A 25557-nucleotide genomic window follows, 5' to 3' on the forward strand; every position below is an offset into this window, starting at 1 on the left:
CCAAAATCCGAGGGAAAAGAAAAAAGCACACCTGATGTGTCTCGTCCCAGCCGTTCTCGTCCCTGATGCCTAGTTTGGCGTGGTGGTAAAGCAGTGTTTCGCAGCAGGAGGTGTCGCCCCCTGTCAGCACAGTGTGGTAGAGCGGCGTCAGCCCTCGCCGGTCCTTATAGTCCGGAGACGCACCCAGGGACAAAAGGACCTGCAGAGAGACAGAGACAGGGGAGGGTCAACTCGGTGTTCTGCTGGTACTAAGGATGATGATAAAGCATTGCTGTACCATAAAACAATCGTGTCTCTTATCAGCTGACAACATTCAAATAAAAAGGCATCGAGGAGAAATATGTGACTGTGGTTTCCAACTTGAAGCTGAAGAATATTCAGCCAGGAGTTCAGAGAGGGTCGTGCAACACCTCAGGCGTTAAGTATTAAATCAGAGTCTACAGGAAATCTTTGTGCAGTTTAGCAGATGTTTCTTTCCTTTGTGGAAAATGTGGACAAGCAATTACTTCCCTCTGAAAGAGTTTCCCTTCTACCGATCCTGTCCTGAGATACGGGAGCTCTGGGCAAACGCATAAAATCGGCTACAAACCTTTGAATGAAGCAATCAGAACGTTTTTCTCTTTGGTTGGATAGAATAAGACACAAATAAATAGAATAAAGATGTCACTGCATCAGTCTCAGGGCACGTTTCCCTCTTGCCGGTCCATTCGGTGACGGAGGGTTCAACATGTTTACCAGAAGGGCGGTATGGCGGTGGCCCCGCACAGCTTTGTGCACAGGCGTGAGTCCGTCTTTGGCGCGGAAGTCAATGTGAGCACCTCCCTCCACCAGGACGCGGATGGCCTCACCTCCACCCGGCTCACACTGCACCGCCAAGGACAGGGCAGTCTCTGGCAGACACACACACACACACACACAGTGTTTAATGGTCAGAAAGACGCAAAAGTCAAAGTATTTAATGACGCTGGCTCTGCATGAACACGAATAAACATGAAATACAAAAAGTAAAAAACAAAGACAACATAACAAGTAGAACAGATGGAAGTACAACGTTTAATGACTATAAAAAATAAATACATATACTGTATATGCAAAAAGTATACATTTGTGTTTTAACAACATATTTCAATGTTTACTACTCATCTTTCTTTGCTTGGTGTTAATACTCTTCAACACCTGCTGCCTTGTCGTTATATCCCTTAACACACTTAAGTGTGTGTTCTCGGCGTTCTCAGGGTTTGGGGAGTCTGCTTTAATCTCTCTGTACAGCTCAATTAAAGACGATTTGGAAGAACGTTTTGACTGCCGCCCCTGTGAAGTTGCTGTGCCGGGACAACTCAGGGAAGGCCCATTGCAAAGTGAACACCAGCTGACAGCACGGACATGGAATTATTTTACGTCCTGTTAAATGCTCTCAGTGTGGAAGAGCGTGAGGAAACCTTTCAGTGTGGCAGAGAGGTCACACGTCTGAAAAGGTTTCTACATGCAGTCTTTTGATCGCCTCTCTGCACAGGCCGGACACCGTCATTCTAAATGACCTTGCTATCCCATTCGATGTCCAAAGCAACAACCGCCCCATGTAGCATCCAGGCGCTGCGTGTGCACGCTGCACCTTTTCCGCGCGTGGAGCACGGAGCATGTCAGTGCGTCGGTATCGTCGGGCCTCTTTCTGTTGCCGCCCGGTGTTCTGGAGTGGAAGTGCGTTTCACGCCCGTGGCGGCGCGCCGCGTTTGGTGTGGTGACACTTTGCTCCCACGGCGGCTGGAGCAACACGGAGCAGCGCGAACCAGGCTGAAAATGAGCCGTCACCCGAGCGCTATAACAGGCTCTGAAAAAAGACACCACGTGTTTGTGGTACTTTCAAATGACCGCGACGCGAGCGCAGTCTGTAATTACGATGGACGGATGGATAGATGACGGATGGGTGGTGGACAGGGAGGACGGTTGGGGTGAAAAGGCCTCGTTACCGCCGGTGTCGGCATCCTGGTAGTTGGGATCGAGGCCTTTCTCTAAGAACTTGGCCATCTTGTCCACAGCGCTGGTTTGAATATAATCCATGAATTTCTTCAGGCTGGCCTGCATGCAGAGAGAAACCAGCAGCGTTATTAGAGGGAAGTCCTCCGTCTGTGAACGTGTGTGCAAGCAATGGAAGCATTAATGAAGTGAACTACTGTGTACAGGAATATTTATGTGATTGAAACATGCATTTGAAACCCTACTTCAGGACAAATCGGTGTCTTGCCTTAGTGTGCAGCTTGGCCAGTTGCTTCTCATCCAGATTGGTCTGTTTGTACACCCTGGTTTTGTATCGAAACTGAAGAACGGAGAAGGGAAATAAACGAAGAGTTAATCTTCACACGGAGGCCATTTGTCCTTAAATCTCTTCTTCTCTTTGTGGCCTAGATACATAAAATGGGCTCTGCAGATTTATTGTGCAGAGGAACTTTAGGTGGTTTGCCGTCCCATCAGACTGACTTCAATCAGTCACTGAATGAAAGTGACATGAGGACACGCAGCCGACATCATTTCTCTATTACGTCTTAAAACCGCGTTAAATCGAGACTGGAATAGCACCTCCAGATATGGCACCCCTTTCTCAAAGGACTGTGGGTAGTCTCTGAGCAGCCTCTCCTCCTCCAGGAACATGGCGTCATGGCCGTCCGTGGCGGGCTGGAACAGACCGTAGTTCAGGACGTCCCGCAGAGATTCGGTCAGGGAGCAGAGCACCTGCTGCTTGGCCTTCCACACCGTGGCGTCCGGGTTGAACCGCAAACATTTCTGCCGGAGGGACGGGAGGAGACACAGATCAGCTTTGAGTTCATGGGGAATTGGTTAACTAGAACGAGTAAAGGAATAAAAGTGTTTAGATCACAGAGGCAGCAGCCAGACTCGCCTGATCGTTTTTTGTTCATCTGAACTAAGAAACAGCTGTTGCAAAATTCAACAAGGGGCACTTGAACCGGCAAACGCTCTGTTCTCAAACACATTTACTCCATGAACGCATCAGGTGGTTTCAATCAAATAACTCAAGGACCCGAGAGGTAAAAGTATTCATTGCTTTCTAAATATAACTTTGCAGGTGGTGCCGGCCGTGTAACTCTCCACCAGCCACATCAGTCGGGTACACAACCACCCCCCCCACGATATCTTTGCAAAGCAGGTAGTAGTCTGGTGCTGAATTCATCTTTCCACTGCCTCAGACACAACGCCGATGCCGGCTGCGCGCCGGGGTTGTTCCCCCGGTGGGTCAAAAGGGGGCGACAGCCTCAGAGCGAAGTTGGTGGTTCCACCGTCAGGCACAGAGGGTTTAAACGGGCAATTTGGTGCAGCTTTTAGTGTCTCCGCTGGGGTCAAATGCACAACGGATCACTTCACTCACTACGCAGATGGCTGACAGAGGGTTTTTGGCGCCCCTCTCTCTCTCTCTCTCTCTCTCTCTCTCATTGCCCAGAGTGGAGTTGGGTTGTTCTCTGACCTTCAGGCAGCAGCAGGCTGATGCAGCTGCAAGGATCCCAACCTCTTACTGCATTGCTGCATGACCAGTAAGTCTAATAAGAACCCAGAAGACTCTTGTCATCTTAATCCCTTACACATACTAGACACGTAGTGTGTGTGTGTGTGTGTGTGTGTGTGTGTGTGTGTGTGTGTGTGTGTGTGTGTGTGTGTGTGTAGGCGTGTGTGTATTTGCCAGAGATAAAAAACCCTGCATAGGTGGGTCTTTTTGCAGAGGAGTAACATTTCTCCCTCTATTTTATTCAGTGTCTCCGTTCCCGCACAGCCAACCCGGTCGCCACGGCAACCGGTTCATTAGTGGAGCAAGCAGCTTGTTGCCTAGGAGACATCCCTGTGTTCCCTAGGAGATGGGGTACTGGAAGGGTGTGCATGTGCTCGTGTGTAAGCCTGTGTGCATTAGATTGGATGGATTTTTGTAAGTGTGTGTGTGTGTGTGTGTGTGTGTGTGTGTGTGTGTGTGTGTGTGTGTGTGTGTGTGTGTGTGTGTGTGTGTGTGTGTGTGTTACAGCTGCAGGGTGAACCAGAGTGGAGTAAAAAGGAGGCAAAGACTATGACAATGACAGCAAAAGAGGAGCAGAGGAAGAGGATCGGTTTCTGTCTGTTTCTATTATATTATGATTCACAACAACACGCAAAGATGCACACGTTTAACTACACACTGCACTCACGGTCCCCATGAAGGATGGAGGCAAATGATCTCAAGTTAATCACAATCACAGCTGGATATCATGAATGTTAAGGATTCAGTTATCTTGCTGCAGGAATATTCCCACATATTCAATCTTTAAACCACAAACGCTGATGATTCTGGCCAAGAGTGTGATGACTTTGCTTTTGTCCTGAGGAGTTTCAGATAGTTGAGATTTTACCGAGGTAAGCAAGATGCTTATTGATCTGGATGCATACAGGAACACGATTGATCCTACAGCTTCAAATTGGCCAATTAGGGCTCATCACAGATTCACAAGGTTCTTCACAATACTACATGATTCTGTGCAGTTTTCCCACAGCCTCACTCACTACTACTTATTGTAGTAATGCAATAGACTGTGTTTATTTAAAATCAAGGCTATATATTCATAGACACCCGTGCAACTTGTTTTAAACCTTGAATGGTGCGTAGTGGTTGAGCGTTAGTCCATAATACAGCGCAACTCTTTTCCATTCTTTGTATGTGGAATAGTTTATATAATAAGCCTCTCTATTGGATCAATTGTGTTGGAAACCAGGCAACAACACATTTCAGTAAAATACAATTCTGAATGTACAACTTTTACTTGTAATTGAATATTTTTACACTGTGCTATTGCAAATTTGACTAAAATAAAGGGCTGTAATAAATACTCCTGTACGTCGCCAAAACGTAAATGACCTAAATGTCAACGTTTTTTATTTATTGATTGAAAAACAAATGCATCAGTGTTTATTCCCAGTAACCCGAATGGTCGGCGTATATAATAAACACAGATACGTAGATAATAAAATATTAGGCTCTTGTGAGGTGACAGATTTAAATCCCGGGCCTGATGAAAGCCACCAAGTGACGAGGCCCCTGTCAGCGTTCTGTAGAACTTAAGTCAGCTGTTGGAATATAGAATGCATGAAATCCATCATTTAATTCAACGGCCAGCTTTCCAACTCGTCGACATAAACATGCACATCATTGTTGCCTTCAGCTTTAAAAAAGGGTCATTGGAGCTAAAAACTAAAGCTACAGTTATCTATTACAAACTTGTGTATAATGTGGTAGTATATTAATGCAGCGTTAAGTCCTTCTGTTTCTCTTGTGGGTTTTTTTATTATGCAAACCAAAATTCTGTCTCGTCTCCCGAAGCTGTGATCACACTTTCCCACTCACACACACCCACGCTGTGTCCATCTTCCCTCCCTCCCTCCCCCTCTCTCTCCCTCTCTCTCCCTCTGGTCTTCTCCTGCAAGTGCAGGGGGACCAGAAGCCTTTAATGAGATCTATGGGGAAATAATACCCCCCCCCTCGCCCCCCCCAACCCCCTCCACTAAATAAACATACACACTCACAAACACACACGTCGGCTATGTCACCATTTCACAGCTGACAGGCTGAGAAGTTCACCTGTCTTAAGTCGGCCCTGATGTGTGCGTGCGCGTGTGTGATTGTGTGTGTTTCCAAACACTTTGTGAGAGCCGAACACGGCCTGAGGGGCCGCTGCTTGTACTTCAGAGTTTGCCGAACATAATTTGTTTCATGCTGTTTAATGCGCTCGGCACGCGAACGCCAACTTGAGTGCACACGCGCAGGTTTGACAGTTTAATAAACCTCAAACTAAACTGACTTGACGTCCCGCTGTGAAGGAACATTTCAAGTCTTTGCGATTCACATATCTGACTGTCGCTGAGTGCACACAAGTGAATTAATGGACCAGTTTCCTTATAGGTTTCGTGGGCGGATCCACTAACACGACTCGGAGGAAGTAAAATATTCACCTGCCAAATGAGTAGTAACTATGTTTTTCAAATAAATGTAAAAAAAAAAAACGCCTTGACTCAATGAAGCTCCATTTATAGACGTCGTTTGACCTGCTAAATTGATCGAAAGGTGGCCACCAGGTGCACGTATTCTAAGTATACGGTCCCTGACCTTCAGGAGATAAAATGGGACAAAACATCAACTGTGCAGATAATCTTTCACCCGGATCTTTCTTTCTCTTCGGGCCTGAGAAGATATTCGTCCAACCGCATTACAGCCTGACCTACAAAAGCAAAGGGCCCAAATTTCCTTTTGACAAATGCAGCTGACTGATATTACACAGAGATCAGTGGCATCCCGACTGACAAAGCCCTGAGGCTCATGGGGCCACGCGGCCCCAGAGACGCGTACAGATCTGCTCAGAGAGCTTCAGCGCAGCGAAGGGGAGACCCTCCGAGACCAGATGTTTCCTCTGAGGGCTCCGTGGAAGCGTTTCAGGGGAGCGTAACTAACGCTAACCTAACAAAACAAACGTTTTTCATGAATGCAGAAAGGAGAGCCGCTGCTCAATCTGCTCAATATGTGTATTTATGCAGGCAGTTAGTAGCATGAAAAGATTCATGGCACTTTCTAGAGTTTTCACATCTCTGTTTCCTGCAAAAGATCAAAAACACGTGTATTACTTTTCTCACAGAAACTACCAGTTGCATTGTAATAACATGTAATAACATGATTGATGTGGCTTACAAACCTAAACGTTACTGGTCATAGTACTTTCAAGAAAGTGGCAAAAATAGCGTATATTACCCTATTCTGCCAAAACGTGACCAGAAAGCCCCATTCCCAGTGTTTGTTTGAGTCACTTATTGTACGTCACTCAAAATCCTCCCCCCTCACTTCATAACATTCGCATTTGCGTTGTAGAGTCACTCCCCGGTCTCATTACTACACAATTAACTAGCAATTAGATTTTATTGAGGCTGAATTAGCTGACATGTAGAACAAACCTAATGTACTGGGAGTGTAACATGATACAACCCAACACCAGCGAGTGAAGGAGGAGGAGTAGGACATCGGATGAATCAGTGGGAGAAAAAAAAAAGAACGAGAGACAGAAAGTGAGAAGAAGTCAAATGTCAGAGCGACGGTGTGTTATAACATAAAGAAGAGTAAAGAAATATGAACTGAGTCAGGACATCTTGTTAGGGAGTCTACACAGTCATGCGTTACTGCTTTTGTATGTTAATGTATACATTCTTTTTTTTTAAATTAGCTAAAAAGGATCAAACAAAAACGTATGGAACATACTGTGCAGTTGGAATGCCAAATTAGATCATTGTGCCTTTCCTTGTAAAAATGTGGTTCCTCTGCGTCTGCCAGTCTCACTAATGTGATTAAACTTGTTCATCAAGTAGCAAAATGTACACATTACACTAACAACATTCTGACACTGTTGAACTTGTCCTTCATTTTAGAATTTGTATTTTATTTTTGAACTTGAAACAGCAGGAACTGACCAGGAGTGGCTTGATTTTTTTGACTAAATAAATTTGTAGTGCAAATGTTATACATTTATTCTGAAGATGCGATGTGTAAGTTCAGGCCAGAGAATGTGTTGTAGTGGTAGTAGAACTGTTTGGAGCACGTGGCCAGGAATCACACCTTTCTGTGAGATTCATTTCTCAAAGTGATTTCGAATCATTTTGGGTAGAAAACAGCTTTACGGGGTATTTAATCAAAGGATACAGGTAATTAACATAAAATAGTGCTTCAAAAGTCAGCTTGAAAAGTCAATATCAATCAGCAACCAACAATTTCTTCACGGGCTTTTCCGGTTTGTATGGATTTCATTCCTTACACCTTTATTTGATTGAGTCTGTTTCAGTTTATGCACTCGGATCTAATAAACTCTGTCTTTTCCAATCGTGTCATTTAAACTGCCTTTTTCAGCTACCTTGATTCTACAACCCGTCTACTTTGATCAGCTTCTCTCCGCCTCCGCTTACCTCCGTCGCCATCCTCGTCTTTGTGCTTTTATCCACTCGCTCTCTTTCTGCCCCGTTCGGTCTCTCTCTCTCTGTGTGTCTTTGTGTGACTGTTGTGCAATATCTGAGTTTTTTTCTGGAGCTTGAATGAGCATTCTCATCACAGGCAATCCCAATTTATCCATCTTTCCACAATTAAACATTAATGCCGATTTGTTAGAATAAATAGGGAAAGTTAAATCATTTATGGATGGTTTGAAAAGTACTGGATCAAGCACACATGGGGATACACACACACACACACACACACTGCTGAAAACACCCATGCACAGATCAATAATAAATCAAGCGGGAGGAAGAAGCGTTGAGCGAGGCTTTTATAGTGCTCTGGATGGTAAATATCAAATATAGACACGCACACAAACACTCACAGACGCATTCCATTAATTAGCAGCCCAGTTTTCTGCTGATGATACGTGAAGCCGAAACACTTCACGGACGCCCGGGTGGCTTCATGGAAAAGAGGACGCAGGAGGAAAATGACCTCCTGTTTGTCAAATACAAAGGCCCCGTGGTTCAGCGTTAATCCGGCTGCGAGCGAGGACGCGGCCTCGGCCCCTCGCAACGCCGCCTCCTTCATCCGTCAACCATAGCTACCATTGAGATGATTCACTTTAACGGGTCACTCATCAGAAAAGCGTGAGCGATGGAGAAAATGAGCGCATGGGGCAGCGAACGCCGACTTCATCAAGAGTGGGAGAACGGGCGCCGCTGTGCGCGGAGGCGGCTACGTCTCCTGCCAGCGAGGACCATGAGGACTGATGTGCGCTGATGTGACGTAAGACCGCTTCTGGGAAAGGGACGCCAGGTCAGTCCATCGTCATTCTGGATAGCACCCTGAAAGACTAGTCCCACCAAAAAAGGGCTTTATCGCACCATTTAGAAGCTCTTTGGCGACATTGAGCCAGAGGCACAATGTTCGACTTGCCCCTCTTTGACTCTGAATCGTTCCTGTGATGTTTTTGAAATCAAAGCATCGCCTGCACGTTCCCCCTGGGAATGCTCATGCCATTTGGTTCCGTCTCTCCCTGTCTTTGTCTCTGGAGAGGCGTCACCTTGAAAAGTCTCCCCCACCCTTTCAGACCTTTCTTTGCTGACGAATATTTGCGTTTCTTTCAGTTTTCTGCTGGCGATGCAGTGAGACCAAGACAAACAGAGTGACAAAGAAGGACAATCTAGTCGATGTAATAGGCTATAACCTCCGCAGGGTTCAAATTAACTGACCACCTGTCATAACAGTCTCAGGTCAGATTATGATGGGCCCCACCCGCCCAATCATCATCGTGTGCAGGGTCACGCTGAGGCCCCCGAGATCTTCAGGTATGTTCTAACAAAACGTTTACGAGTTGCATATTTGGGGACGTTCGCGGTGTTCGTGAACTCATCATCAGCCGTGTCTGTGTGACGTGTGAAAGCACTGACCGTTTGCTTGATGTCCGGGATGCCGATGCGAAACACCATCATGGCAACGTGAGCGTCCTCTGATGACGTCGTGCCGGTGTTGCGCTCCTTCAACCGCCTCTGCGGCTGCTGCTGCACGTGATTGGCCGGTGGTTGGTGCGTTGGTGCAGGATTGGACGAATAGGGGTTTGTGGCGTGTCCGGGGTTTCCTGACCGGATCTGTCTGTCCCCGGGGGGTCTTCCGGTCGGTTTACCTGGCTGCCTGTGTCCCTCCCCCCTGCCCACACGCGATAGGCCGCCCCGCCTGACTTCCTCGACCACCTCCTCCTCCTCGTCTTCCTCTTCCCCGTCCAGCTCGCCATTCTCCTCCTCCTCCTGGTCAACATCACGCTCGTCTTCTTCCATTTCCTCCTCTTCCTCTTCCTCCTCGTCTTCCTCCTCCTCTGCCCCTGGGTAGGGATGCCGATTTCCCAGCATCCTTTGTTGCTCCTCGTCGCTGGACAGGGGGCTGAACGGCATCGTCATGGCGACAGAGAGGGCGGCACTCGTGGCAACGCCATCACTCCCAGAGAGACACTGCAATGTGGCGAGGAGAGAGAAGACGTGATGAGACAAAGTAAAACTGCAGAGGAAGTTTGAAAGTTAATTTTCCCGGCTGCAACTCTGGTCTCCATGGGAACCAACATCCTGTGTACTTTAAATTATTACACAGGTATTTGTACAACATTAGCTTGAAAAAGTAGAAAGCAGATATAAAAGACGGCAGACAAACATGTTGAACTTGAAAGTGTTCCTCGTTGTAGCAGTGAGACCCATGATAATTCAACCGGTCCTTCTTTTCGTCTTGAAAATTCACAATTTGAAACAATTACTGGGTTGGTTATCAGAACATTTGTTCCCTGGTCATAAAGTGCTTTTGTTTGAGTGACCTCCTGACCTTCAGCTTAACACAACCATCCAGGAAAAAAAACCACTCATCCCATTAAGACCTTTTCAAAGCTCTCTTTGTGACACCTTTGGCCAAAATGTTGAACTTTGCCACACAATATATTTAAATTACAAACACTTCTCCCGGGAGGACCATTCTTTTTTATTTAAATGTTTAAACACTTGTTCCACAGCTGCTCAGATTATCTTTGTCCATTTAAAGCTGCGCCTCAGTAAACTAAAATATTGGTCCGACGCTCCACGGGAGCCTATTCATCGCTGCACGTTACACTTGTTATAGTCAACAGCTCTCTCTGTGATGAGCTAAACACTCTTATTCCTCATCTTCATCCATCAGCCCTGAGAGAAGCTATAAGTCACTTCAGGGCATTCGAGTGGTGCATCACTCCATTCAAGAACCAGCTGAACCGAAAAACACATCTGTCCCCGGCGGCTCCTCGTTGGACCTGGTTGGACGTTTCAGCACCAGCACGTTGTGGACAGCTCCACGGCGAGCCAAACCGCCGAGTGTGAAACACACCGATGGGCCAATCGTCTAGTTGCCTCAAATTACTGTTTGTTTTGTTTTGACTTGAACATCGAGTACACAATAATGAGAGTGCTTTAAATAGTGTCGTGAGTGTGTGTGTGTGCTTGTGATGAGACATTTAAAAGACACAAGGGACTCAGGGGAAACAAGTGTTTGGAGACACAAAATAACGCAGAAAGTCGCCCTTGATTTAAGCCACACAAATCTAATACATTCATCTTTGCATTGATTAATAAATAAAAGGACATTGCTATATGAGATTGGCTTAAGATCTTTATTTGCCATTGTCCTGAGTCACAGGCTTAGTTATTTGGCGTAAGATTAAAACATTAAAAACTGTTAAAATATCACTTTGGCTGAAATGTGATTTTAAAAAAAATAGCTCAAAAAAGTTTTTCCATGCCTCTAAATTTAGTTAGACGCCTGTTTTGTGGCGATGGACTTCGTTCGTTGTTGTGATTTGCTGAGGCTCAGATCCTTCACAGTCCTCATGAGATGAAAACCACCGGCTGTGCAAGACAGAGGAAGGGAGAATGAGGAATGAAGAAGCTCTGCAAGAAAATGAAAAGATAAGGCCGGACAACGAGACCTGGCATGTGGCAAGGAGTCTCCCTTTTATCTTCCACATCTTATCCTGCTTGAAAAATAAGAGCGCGTCACCGGGGGAGGGAGATTGTTACAAGTCTCTTTGACGCAACCGCCGGGAATCATTTATGTGACGCCTCTCTCGGACTTTCCATCCCTCCACTTCGCGCACAAACACACACCGGGTGCACAACTGGTTGTGACAATTACCGACTCTCTGGCAGCGATTCGGCCTCCAACTTCAGAAAGCTTATTAGCCGGCGAAAAAAGGAAAGAGACGGCAGACAAACTGTAGACGATCAACAGACAATCGCACTGTGTTGCACCTCTAGACAAGAAGCTGAGAGGAGAGTTGACATCCAAGGACATGAATCACTGAACTTATGTTAATGGTTTAAAAGCCTCCCCTGAATGTAAATTAACGAGGACTTCTGAGGATTGAGAGGAGGGCTGGAATGGAATTCACAAAAGATGAGAAAAATAGAGGAGGAATATTTGGAAAAGAGGGAGGAAAAGAGGGCTGGAAACCACCTTTTTGAATGGAAATTATGAATAAAAGCGACAAGGGCACAAAGACAAAGACAGTGAGGAGCGGGAGGAAGGAGCAACGTGGAGGTACCAGAGCAGATATGATAATAAACGGAAGTGAACAATCTATATTTTTGCATAATGCTGAGTAATCGAAGATAAGCTAGAAAGGAAGGACAGGTGAGAGGACGTGGCGTAAGAAGGGTGTGATTAGAGAGGGAAAAGATGAATATTAGTGGTTTCACGATGGGAAGCACCAGCACTGTCTCCTAGAAATCAAGTTCCCAAAATAGTAACAGAATTATCTATATTTAAATTGTAATGTTAAACGAGCGGTTCATTATAACACCTTGAACAGCCAGTGGCTGATGGGAAATGATGAGAGAGAATGTGATAATTAGTGCCTGAGAGAAAAGGTAAAGGCCGTCGCAGTGAATGCTCAGAGCGCATGAGATCACGGGTGCGTGACTTTGTGAAGATGAAGAGGGCGACGGAGCGATTAGATCGTCTCCCAATGCCATCAATAATCATCTCACACTCTTTATCTCTGGTTTAAATCTGTGGCCTCGGGAGGCTGTTTCAGTTTCAGGTCATATCATTATTACTTTCACCCTCACTTGCCCGAGAAATTAGAGACGCTTACTCCACGAGTAGTTGAAGAACGGTGGCAGGTTTCAAATAAGAAACTCAACAGGACGAGGTCCAACGGGAGGTATCAGGAATTCTGATATTATCTCTGCCATGAGATTATGTATTCAGTTTGTCCATCTTGCACAGTAGTAGAGACCCATAAGATCAATATATTTTCTGTTGATTTATGACAGTACGGTTATTTAAAAACGTATTTAACTGACTCTTTTATTCCGTCCATGACTGTAAGCTTCGTAACATTATTCCTTTAGATGAGAACAGGGTGAACTGGGTGTGAGTGCTAAACTATACGGCTCCTCAGACAACCTTTAACTTCACTCGCACCGTTGTGTTGCACTGCGGGCTCCTGCTTTGGCACATTTATTATAAATTCACTTGATTGACATCAGTTGTTTGTTGTTGACCCAAAGGCTATTCTTGCTTTTTATGATGCGTTTATGCAAACGTTTTGCTGAATCTTAATCTTCTACTGGTAGTTTTTTTACAGCACGTGACAATTGATTTTATTGGTGATTCATTATTGATCTGTTGGCTGTAATAAATCACATGTTTGACATGTTTTCCATATATGTCACAATTGGTATGCTTGCTGATCAGATTCATTCTGGTGTGAATTGTTCTACTGTAACGTACCCAATATACACCCAAATCAACAAATGTAACAGGTGGGCTGGTGATTTAGGTGGTAACACACTTGTCAGAAAGGAAATGCTAAGATATTCAAGCATGGGGGGAGAGAGGAGCTATTTAACATCTGTTTAAAAAGATGGAAAGCTCACAGGGAGAGGGGACATGTTGAACAAATCTGCGTCTTGGCAAAGGAAAGATGGATTCAAAGCCTGTTTGTTATTTCAAGACACATTTGCCAGGTATTAATGTAATCCACAATAATCATATAGACAATCATCCAACACTTTCCTGTGATTTCCTCTTCTACTTGTGGGGTTTTCATGTCACAGAAGAGAGAGAAAATGAGGTGACTTTCTGGTGTGAGTCTTGGTCGAGTCTTGGCCTGGTTCTGCTGAGCGTCCATCCGTCTTTCTGCGTGATGCCAACAAAAGACTGATATCGCACCAGCATCTTGACATTCAACCTCCCTCCCTCGCTCCGTTTTTATCTCTTTCCAACAGCTCCCATTTCCATCTCCTGCGCTATCTCTCCCTCCCCGCTTCGCCCTCTCTTCTACAGTATGTAGGACAGTGCGTGTACAAAGATAGATCTTCTCGGTGTCTCGGTCCCCAGGAAATTTCACTGGGAAACTTCCAAAGAACAGATCGCCCCACTTTCCCGCCACTAAACTGGAACGGCCAATTTTCTTTCCTCCTTGTTTGACATCTACACACAAAATGGCCCACTGAGGCGCCCACATGGATACAAGCCTCCCCGCGTCGCCGCGCCGACGGGCGGGTGAAGACTAGTAATGTGTTTAAAACGTTGACCCTGTGGTCGATTGAGCACATGTGGTCATCCTCGAGCACCGAAGCGTCCGAGTTGGAGCCGTACGTCACAGAGAATATCAACCTAAACCCGCAGGGAGCCAGAAGGGCTTCGGGCAACCCAGAAAGGAGCACTTGCTCTACACATGTTCTGACGTAACCATCCCTCGTGTTGGTAAAATAGGGTGAGCGCCAGCGGGGGGAAGGTGGTTTGAGTTCGAGAGGAAAGGGCGGGGTGCTCGATGGCGTCTGACTGATACTGATATCGTCGTAGTGGAAATGGGCCTCAAAATTAGGCCCAAGAAGAAAAAGAAGATGGAAAAGCCACTTCTGTGCAGGCGAAACTCACCGACGTCGTCATACACACAGATGCCGATGGGACCGCAGGTATGTGGTCATTAACCAACCTTTGACCTGAAGCTGAGGCGACAGGGGATTTCGATCACTAAAGTTGGACATTTAGGATTCAGCTTTTGGAAAACGTGAATGTCCAAGCTAAGAATTGTTTTTCAAATTCAAACAGCCGTCGGTGCTGAAAGGAACACACAAGTTTTTGAGGGCTCACTATCGTTATCTGTGCCAAATGTCATGGCACTCCGGTCCATCTCCATCTGGACCAAAATAGTGACTTCACAAAAAACACAATTGTAATGTACACGAAGGCCAAAACACTCCAGCTGCAAAACACTCTCCAACACACACATGCTAACAAGGAATCAAAAAGCTTTCATGCCGACAATAAGCCCAAAGACATCTAACCAATGCTGCTTCTCTGATAGTTGAGCATCAAAAGAAACGCTAGTGTAGCGATAAGAGAGGACTTGGAGACATGTTGGGGAAAAACAATTAAACCAATTCCCAGAGGGCTCCCTATATATAGTCAACATTAAATTATAGTGAAAATGAGTGGGTGTGTGAAGCTACGCATGAAGACACAAGAAAGCAATGAGCGCGCGAGCTCTTCCTGAGGCGTAAGAGTGACCTCGTAGCCCATTTCCCTGTGGTGTAAAATGAGGCTTCTTCAGGCTACCAAACCCTGCCTCACAACACACGGCATGATTGGCTTGATGCTGGGCAAGTTAAATAAGAAAGATTCTGATAAGCAACAGGAATTCATTAAAAAAAAAATCTCTGATGCCATTAGACCTCTATTCTCTATTCTCACATGTGAAATGTATTTGTATACAAATGCTATTACGACGTCGGTGACGTAGCTCATTGGCTTAGCTATTTATCCAATAATGATTGAGTTGTTTACGAGGAGCTGACAAATCGTGACAGCGGATGAATGTCGTGAAACACACACAAAGCAACCCGTGTTTGAGTGGGCAATAAGCGATGACTCTTATTTTTAAAAAAGCTTTTCCAGCAATAGTGTAACGGAGTGAAGAGGGTTTTCCCGTATTTATATACCGGGCTTTGAAATCTCCCCATGTTAAGAATAAACCTTGAAATTAATTCTCCCCTTGGATGCTAATAAGGTTCAATTAACTCATAATTCATTGCACACGATTAATTAATTAATCGCTTACCCTGTGAAATTACTGTAAACATTCATAAATACTCATTTCACTTTCAAAAAACAGTCTTTAAGTCTTTGTTTAGTGCAGTTTTCACCAACGAGAAAAAAAGGCAACAAATCCTCCCAAATGAGAAGCTGAATTTAGAGACCTTATAATAAAGTAAACTTGTATGAACGCAACCAACATTTTAAGAGGCCACAGCGTTTGTAAAAAGCTTTTCGTCACTGAGGAGACGAAGACGATCGGCTGGGGAGCCGAGATCTCGTTCAAACAGCCGCCTCGTTGAGCGACTTTATTCGTCATCGCCGCTGAATCTCTGCGGAACTGCGCACAACCTGTATTTGTTTTTTTTTACGCTTGCAGCTCCACATGCCGCCCGTTTCGGATGCGCTGAGTAATATCCTAAATCACGCCGCCTCTCCGGTCCCAAGCGGTGGCCCGGCTCAGAGGGCCAGAACCCGGCTGCTGGTATCTGGGGCCTCACCGAGGGCCACGTTTGGACTATTAGTTGGCAGCGCTCATGAATAAATCAGCCACAATGGGAGTAGCTCGGGGGGGAGACTGCCTGAACATACGAGGGCCTGTGAAATATTAAAGGTGGATGCTGTTTCATGGCTGCATGGTGCCAAACGGGGGCCCGATAATGTGGCGACCTCCGGGTCCTCTGGGCAGCCAATCACTCGCTCGACTTCTGCTTCTCTCCTCAGAACGACCTTTTGAAGCCGTGTCACAGTCAGCCGAGTCGGCCTGGCAACGGAAGCGTTGATGACGAGCCGCCGGGAGTCAAGCGGCGCGGCTAGAAAATAAAGCCGCTGGCGTGTGCGGAACACCTTGAACCAGGAGATGTGACGAGAGCTGTGACGAGAGCTGTGATTCGCACTCGCTGGTGTTTAACAGAATGAGGTGGAGGGAGCAGAGGGCCCGAGATGCAGGACCGGCCTGTCGTGGTCATGGTTTGTTTAACAGAGTGAAGGAAGGTTGTTTTTTTTCAGCCTCCTGCGGTTCAGCAGCGGCTGAATCAGCGGTTTCTCCAGGAGGCTCCGTGGTTTCACGTTGCAAAGCTCTCGAACGGAAAATCTATTTCCTCAGACAGAAGCGCTACCCGAAATAGACAAATCACTCAAATGCTTCTTCCTCCCAATCTGTACTTCAATTATCATAATTACCATTGGGAAATTCTTGGGGACGGGATTCCTTTGCATTGAGTAAACAAATGCGAATTGGACATCAACATCAACCGATTTAACAACAAAACTTGCATGTCAGTCAAAATGTGGCGCAAAATCAGCATAATTGTACTCTCCTAAGGTACATTCACACATCAATCATTCTAACCTCCATAAATAAAGGTAACAAGTAACTTATATTTCAGGAAAAATATTGTACTTTTTACTACACTACATTTATTTGGGAGCTGTAGTCCTTGACTTTTTTTCTTGACTTTGTGTGGTGGAAACGAGTGGATAATTTCGTTGTGAGAAATAAGTATCATGAGCTCGTTAGTGATTAAGTTAAGTAGACCATGTTTTGACAGACAGAAGGAAAGACAACAATTGGATTGATTGAGAAATACGGGTTCCAGCTGTAGAAACACTGCCACCGTGCACTCGTTCAGGCTAAGCTTGTTTTAAACGTTTTTTTGTTTAAATAAAACTGTAATAATATTGCACTGATAAGTATATGTTGATAAGTAGTCTGCACATTTTGGAATGTTCTGTTTGACTTCCGGACTTTCATTAGAAATGTAAATCCTCCAATGCATTTTCTACATTGGGGTGTTGCTGCCTTCATTTCAAATGTTCCTCAACCGGGAGGAGTCACGTGTGTCATGGGAAAGCACTTTGCAACTGATGAATCATACCTCCTCCCGTCTTGAATCAGAAACAGCTTCACCTCCTTGTCCTTCATTTGAATAATCCACTTGGCTGCTTTTACTGACGCCAGTGTTTCTTGTTATCTGCCCGGGGAGTGACAGATAAAGAAGAGAGAGGAGCCGCACGGCCGCCAGCCGCAGATTAAATAAGACTCCATGAAGTCCAAACTCCGAGGCGGAAAACCACTATTTCACTATTTCAATAAGCTCTATGGGCCAATCAATAGGTTTTAAAGGTAAACGACTATCCCTCCTTTGCTGTCCATGCATCTCACCCTCCATTTCCGGCTGGTGGCTTCTCCTCCTACTCACTCTGCCCCTATAGCTTGCACCGTCAAACCCAACATGTCTGGAAATGTATTGAAGACCGAGCGTGCTGTTGTGAATGTGCATGAGTGTGTGTCAGTGCACGTGTCGCCATCGGCGCCCTCGCTCTCTGTCAGCAAATTTCCATCATCCAGCATCGGCTTCCGGTGTGGGAACTCACAGTGTCCGATGCCCCCCCGGAGAAGCTGGCAGGATGTGCTGCATCTCATACATCACCACCATTCACGCCGCCACGGCCCCGTCCACTGTTCCGCTATAAATACCGCCAGCTGTGCTTCCATTATTAATGCAGCAAAAAAAAAAAAGCCCAAACCTCTCCTGGCCCGAACATCACAGATGCATCATCTCCCATGAACTTTAAAACACCCACCGCTGCCTACTGGTGGTGCAAAATGACACACATAAACAGGCGGATGAGGCTCGCACACCAACACGCACTTCACTGTCCACGGCAAGTTCATTGGTGGAGGAGGAGGAGGAGGAGGAAAGCGGGAAGGGAGGATAGGCATGGAAACCAAAAATAACCCGTTGCGTCTTGAGGACAGATCAGTTACTGTTTGAAAAAGACTGCAATGCAATATGGGCTGCAGCTCAGAGGAGGTACATTGAATTAGGCTCTTTTTCACTGAGATGCAGATGTAATACTGTTAGTTTAAGAGGTTGCAGAGAGAAACGAGAGAAAGAGGGGCGGGGGGGGCGGGGAGGTAACTGATAAAGTGTTTTTGTAATCTCACAGCTAATCACAATGCCTCTACAAACGCGGGCAGACACATTTTCCATCAGCTGCAGCTGTTTTGTGACACGGTTGACACAAACAAAGACATGCTGCTTGACACCTTTCAATCACAAGTAGCAAACCTGACACCAGTTGATTGTAAACAAAGCAGTGGAATCTCAACAGCACCACAACGCTCCTGGACCGTTGTGACAAGCTGTTTAACTACTCGCCGCATCATCATCAACGCAGGCTTTCAAATGACAATCACAATTGTTTGTTTGGGAGCAGGACGGAGAAGCTTCTATTTGCAAGAATCTTCATGAATATCAATTTGAACCTTTCAAATGAGATTACTTACTAATCCAAAATGATTCGACTATGACCAATTCAGCTTACGCATATCTTACATATTTTACTGTTTGGTTTAATCAAAAAATGAATCACCTACTTTGGATAGTTTGTATACTCTTAGAAGGCTTCTCACAACAGTAATAATCTCATTAATTTAGGATTTTCAGGTCACATAGCTAATAAAAAGGTTGTCTGGCATTGTTGTCTTGACGCGTTGGAGAATCATTGCACCACAAAGACATAAACTCTTTTCTGTCACCTGTTTGTATTTGAAGTTGCCAACTCCTTCTTTTCCAGCTTGTATTTACCACCTGACAGCTGAGCAATGCATTAAATTAAGAAGTTCATACTTCTAATGTCTTTCCCACGGGACCTGAATGCAGCATTAGATCCAGGGGCTGAAGCCGTCACTTGTGCAAAAACACACACAGACACACAAATCACAGCCAAACGCACACTCTGATCTCTATCACAGGCCAGCACTGCTTCGCTGCTGCCATTCAACTGCTGCGCCTAAACATAGAAGTCCCACATTGCCGATGCAGCGGGGACTTCAGGGACTCGCTCAGTGCTGCAACCGGCCTGAATAAACTGAGAGTAAATTCACGAAGCATGAATCCTCCTAATTAGCACGAGTGGGGGCTTTGCAAGGGGACGGATGTGATCTTTGGTGACGAAAGAGTCAGAGAGAGAGAAACATAGCGTTACAGATGTAGTGAGAAAAGACTGTGAGCGTGTGTGTGTGTGTGTGTGATGGGGGGGGGATCTACTACTTCTACTACCATGAGTTATGAATAATTATGACTTTCCATTTTAACACAGCGGTTTCAGCCCTCTGCTGCTTTGCTCGCTCTCAACCTTCACCTCCTTGTTAATCCAAAAGGGCATTTTCATGGCCGACAAGCATTCATTTTCTATGTAGCGCCGGGTAGAGAACGATGTCCTGTTAATGTCCCCCCCCAACCCCCGTCGGCCTTTTAACCATCACTCTGGCATCATGGAATACTCCCAGTTAGTAATAATTAATGGAGAGGAGGACGGAGCGGCGCACCGGGAGACGGGTGGACGGAGCTGAGCGACAATGGAAAAGAATTAGGGGAGGCAGGAGAGAGGACAGCGCTGAAGTAGGACAGAGCGCAGGGGAGGCCTGTCTGTCCCAGATCAGCGGTCTACCGCCGGCAAGGAGGAGGGAGAAGGAAGGAGTGAGGAAAAAAAGAGAGAGGAAGGAGTGAGAACGTAAGCGAGATGAGTAAATCTGGAGTTGGGATCTCTCCCCCTGAGCAGCGTGGCAAACATTGAAAAAGAAAGTCAAGCTCCACTCCCTGCACAATATCACAGGAGAGGGGCCGAAAACTATCAAGGCCCGAAAGCTGATTGTTGGACAGAAAGCCTCTTTTTTCAATGACATGAGAGATTTATGTCCATTCCTTCCTGAGGAGGGAGGAACTACGCACGTGGAACCTGTGCGTCGTGCCTCTGTGTGTGTAGTGGAACCAAAGTGTGGCGTCACACCGTTCAACCAAGGAGGGATTAATGGCATTTCCTTGCTAACGTGGGCTGAATTTGAATTAATCTGCTCGGTTGGCAAAACCTGGCTGTTTGCTGGGCCTCGACTCCATTTCTTCGTGCCACTCAGCAAGTACAAACGACACGACGGTCGCTGAATCGACTCTGAACAGATGAACTCCAAATGAGTTGAGTCAAACAAAACCGGGCCCACCGCTTAAGGGGAGGGGGGGGGGGGTGGCAGCACAATATGGGGTTGTTGGAAAAACAGAGGCAGATGTCCATTACGCTGACTTAGAATACATGATTGTACCCAACGTGTGACGCGGAACGAGTCAGGCGGTTGAAGGCCAGATAGGAGGGTGCCAGTGAAAACCGATCTGTGGACAGCCTGCCGCGAGAAGTTCAAGAGACGGCTTGACACCGGCGCATTTGAAGAGCGCGTTTGAACTTAGAGCACCACTCCGAGCAAAGACTGAGTCACGTATGTTTTAACACCAGCGCTCAACAGCGTGAACACTACACTTTGTCAAAAGGCGCTTCACTGCTCCGCGTCGGTGCGGGCTGTGCGCTTCCACGGATCCGTCGTTGGTGAACTTGTGTTAAGGGTTTCCACCTGGGGGGCGAATTGCCCTCGTGGTGCGTAGAGCCGCCTGTCTACTGTGACGATCCGCTCCAGCCGTCCGCCACCTCCACGTGCCTGAGGCGATACGGACCGTACGGGGGAAGGTTGGCATGTGCGTGGGAGCCAAAGTTCACCTTTCAATGCCGCGGCATTACACGAGCTGGTGTGTAATTACGTGTTCCCCATGTAGTGACCTTCCTGTGGGCTGAGTTCAATAGATTCAAAGGCGTCTATAGATAGACTGAACTCCGGTGGAGAGATAATGACCGGGGCAAAACCAGACTCGTGTTCCCAGCGGGCAGCGTGACCCTCTTCTTGTACAGCGGCAGCTGCCCAAGTGAAAATCCACTGAAATGAATCTGCTGTTTGACACATGGCAGAACCCTCGTCTACCTCCTGAGTGCATTGTTCCACGCCAATTCTAACGCTACGGTACATCTGAGTCCAGGTTCATCCGTGAGCGCACACACCCTGCCTTACACGCAAAGTGTGTTTCACTGGATGATTTTATGCACTAGTTACCCATTCGATGTGAGCACCGAGCGGTGAGCATCAGAGATGTGCGTGGGAGGGATTATCGGGTTCAACACCACGGTTGGAACCCGGCGCTGTCACGATACGGCTCCCCGTCTTGTCCTGACTTGTCGTGCTTCGTCTCCATATCTGTGCCCCCCCCCCCCCAGTCACAGCAGCCTTCCTCTCCCGCATTCCCTCTCGTCCCCTCGTCTGCTGCGTCTCTAAAGCTGGGGGAAGAGTATTCATCTGCCGGCATCGAGGAGAAATCCCCAGCAGAATACTGGAGCTCGCTCCCTCGTGTCAGTGTATCCCCGACGCATTGAGAGCTGTATGTTTTGTGCAGCTACTGTATATGTTAATTCAAAGCTGACGCCCGCCATGTGAGGGAAGAGCTAATGCATTACATCAATGCAGTAAACTTGAACATGCAAACCCCCCCCCCCCCCCCTCCACCCCCCCCACACACACACACACAGGTTTCAGCCGTTTGACTTCAATACTATCTCTCTACAAATTTTAAATTGTACTCTCTGCTTTGCCACGCACCCCCCTCCATCCACCATGCAGGTTCTAGAGAAGAGAAAACGCTAAGCAGAAAAGACAGAAAACATTCTTACTTTCTTCTACAATCCCTGATGAAATACAGAAATCCGTCCGCTGGACCAAAAAAAGGGGACAGAGGTAGAAAAGAGAGGAGGGGGAGCCCAGCGGTTGCAGAGGAATATGGAGTGAGGAGGAGCGAGCAAAAATACGATGAAGAAGGCTGTGGTTGAAAGGAGGAGGGATAGAAAAGACAGTGGCTGCTGCAAGGACGAAGACAGCCGCCGCCGCCGCGAGGAGTCAGGAGGTGTCCGGCACGCCGCTGCACGCTGGGGAGTGGAGCATTATCCTTCGGCTCCCATCCCGTCCTCCAGCAGCTCTGTAGTAACACTTCTATCCACTCGGCGATCTCCCCATCCCTGACTTGCTATCCTCCCCTCCTCCCTCCCTTCAGCATGTCCACAGTCCCTCAGTCCCTCGCTCTCCCTCCTTCCTGGTGCGCTGGTTGGTTAGTTTCTCTCCTACAGCCCTCCCATACCTCTCGCTCTCTCTTAACCCCCATCCTCCCTCCATCTCGTCTCTCTCCTCCATGATTACCCGGATACAGGGCACCCCCCCCCCCCCCCCCCCCCCTCCGCTCACGGTCTCTGGGTGTCTTTGATGTTTTGGAGTCAGTCTCTAAGCTGTTAAAAACTCAATTGTTTTCCTTCCTTCTGAGAGCACCAAAGAGCCCGGCGTGCAGAGACACACCCGCTAAACGCACGCATGCATCAAAGATTGTCCTGCAATTACCACTCTGCCACAACTACAGGCGGCATTTCTCATTGTGAACATGTTACATCCATAATCCCAAGATTGCTTGTTGGATACAGAACATCTGAAGTAGTGCAGCCAACATGTGCATCCCCTCTCTCACACACACACACACACACACACACACACACACACAGAAATATGAATTAGGAATGAAAGAGATGTGTATGAGAGGAGGAGGGAAGCCACTGCTGCAATGCTTATTACCATACATAGAGAAGGGAGAGGGAAGGGAGGACTGTGGGCGGACAGGGAGCCTTCTTCTGCCGGGCTGAACTGAATAGCAAGTAGACATCAACTCCATTATACCATCAGTGAGGAGGGAAGCATGTCGGAATCGCCTCGCGGCCCTCACGGACTAAAACCCCTTTAATTGTCGGGGATGAGGGTGAAGAAAGGGGGAGGGGCATCATATGTAGTGGCAGTGAACGCGTTTTTCAGTAGCTACAACCCGTGTGAGCCGGCTGGCTCGAGCGTCGGTTAGTCAGGAGCTTCGTGGAAACATCTGCTGGGTTTTCTTCCCAACCGTTTACAGTTGATGTTGAATGTCAAATGTGGATGAAGTATAACTAAATCCATAATTATGCCTGGTCCTCCAGCTCCTGGTTGTTTATATTATTCTAATTATAACGTGAAGAGGGGATTTTCCAACACAAACCCCTTGGGATGAATTGTCCCTGTCGCCGTCAGCATTCTTCTAAATCTTGCCTCATTTGATTTTTATTCTGCTGAAAGATGTCCAGATTTATCCCGGTCTATTTGATCTTGCAGACCATCATTTAATCGTTGTATTCTTTTGTTTTTGGATACTTCTCTCTTGTCAGATGAGCTGAAGATCTAGTTATCAGGTCTAGAGGCCTAGATTTAGGTTGAAATGTTGGTTTTGGGTAAATTAAACTTGCACAAGCTCTAATAATCATACAGGACTGCAGTTAGAGTTTGCCTTTATTGATCAATTTGTTATTCTCAATTAATTAATTGAATGAATTCGTTGCTCAATGAAACACATTAGTGTCCAACAGCCCACAGTGGTCTCATCAATAGTACGAATGAATGAATGAACATGAGCATATTAATTCACCAAATTGTAAAACGAAGAACCAAAGCATAAATACCACGAAAGAGAAGCTGGGTGTTTATTTCCTTTTTGCTTGACGGAGCGGTTAATGGTCTAGCTCTAGATAACATCTGGCTCCATCCACACCTGGATCTCTATGTAACATTGCTGAAAAAGGCCGAGGCGGCTGCAGGTTTTTACACAACTGCACGAGTGAAGCGAACGATTCCACCACAAGGCAAAGCCTGACTTCTCCGCTCACCAAAGTGGTATGAATAATTCTGGTTTTGTTCCCACCTGTCACTTTACCTCCATCGGCTCCCGGCTGGCCTTTCAGAATGAAATGGAACCTGGCACAGCGGGGGGGGGGGGGGGGCTGTCCACCTCTTCGGCCAATGACTCACGCGGAGATACGGTACCAAACGTCCTAAACTGATCTCCTGGTTTCCTTACTGGTTTGCAGTGATTCTGCTGACTGAGTCCACGTGTGGCAGAGGGTGTTTGACAGCTTTGGTTGGTCAGGCTCAAGCGGGACCCGCAGTGTTAAACAGATGAGCGAAAGCATGCGGTTGCAGTAAGCTAAAAAACGATTGCCAGGCTTCATCAAAACTCCCCTGCGGTTTTATACAAGGAGAGGGAGGGAGTCGCCTTAATAGCAGCCAGTCAGCCCTAATAAAGAAAGATTGCTATAATAATCATAAGAGCAATATCCACGCCTGTGCAGCAGACATATTTATTCAGCCCCCTCTGTCAGGCACACAGGGTTTTGTTTCGGTCATAATTTACACTAATGCACTGACACCTCAGCCAGCAGCGAGGCATCCAGAGCCTCTGCTCTCCGTCACACGGGAAATATAACGAACACCTTCCCGTGGCCCTCTCCTCCCAGCCGGAGCTTTTCCTTTCCTGGGGTCACGGACTCGTTTGTGTCTCCGTGCTCCTTCGCCACCGGGATGACTGCTGTGCTGCTGACGGTGGTCCAAGCACTAAACAACACCGTCAGCCATTTCACAGGGCTGCTGCTATACAGCGCAGCGGTCACATGATGACGCGTCGTGGTCGTCGAAATGAAATGAAAGTATTTAATGTGGCAAAGCGGAGGTGGAGAGTTCATTTATTTACAGCTGTTATTACGTTACAAAGTCTTTCCTGGAAGAAAACATATGGGATTATAAAATGCAACACATTTGGCTTCTTTAACACATTGAAATGTATGACATATTGCCAGGATGTCTGGAGATGGAGCCCCTTTTCTTTTCACAACAGTTTTAACTTTTTTGATGCCTTTTCTGATGCCATGGCAACCGCAACGAGCATCTTTTAAATTAACTTCATTCAATTTCATTCCTGATTTAGTTTATATTTTAGTGAAGACAATGAATGAAATGAGTCCTGGGCTGCATTTGAAATTCCAGATTAACATGCTATTTTTCCTGAATTGTGTGGAAGGTTCCATAATTTGTGTTAATTTAATAGAGAAAATAATGATTATTATTGCCGTCACATTCCTGTACATTGACCACCTACAACACTAAGATCTGGCTAACGCAATGAAGTTAATTATATCAAATGTAATAACGCATCAGTCACTTGTCTACAACCAGCACGCTGTCATTTCCACCACTG

General features: G+C 46.5%; 1 protein-coding gene across 1 annotated transcript in view; it reads right to left on the reverse strand.

Annotated features, from left to right (window-relative positions):
- Window positions 1-22536, reverse strand: part of shank1 (SH3 and multiple ankyrin repeat domains 1) — a 50042-nt gene extending 27506 nt beyond the window's left edge. Inside the window, exons 1-7 of the mRNA XM_078084736.1 lie at window positions 22139-22536; window positions 9427-9981; window positions 2575-2778; window positions 2243-2314; window positions 1968-2076; window positions 736-890; window positions 32-199 (exon numbers count right to left, since the gene is read on the reverse strand). Of these exons, the coding sequence (XP_077940862.1) occupies window positions 32-199; window positions 736-890; window positions 1968-2076; window positions 2243-2314; window positions 2575-2778; window positions 9427-9930 (1212 nt within the window). The 5' untranslated portion in view covers window positions 9931-9981; window positions 22139-22536. The remainder of the gene's footprint in view (window positions 1-31; window positions 200-735; window positions 891-1967; window positions 2077-2242; window positions 2315-2574; window positions 2779-9426; window positions 9982-22138) is intronic.
- Between the last annotated feature and the right edge of the window lie 3021 nt (window positions 22537-25557).

Source organism: Gasterosteus aculeatus, chromosome 11, assembly GCF_964276395.1.
Source record: "Gasterosteus aculeatus chromosome 11, fGasAcu3.hap1.1, whole genome shotgun sequence".
Lineage (NCBI taxonomy): Eukaryota > Metazoa > Chordata > Actinopteri > Perciformes > Gasterosteidae > Gasterosteus > Gasterosteus aculeatus.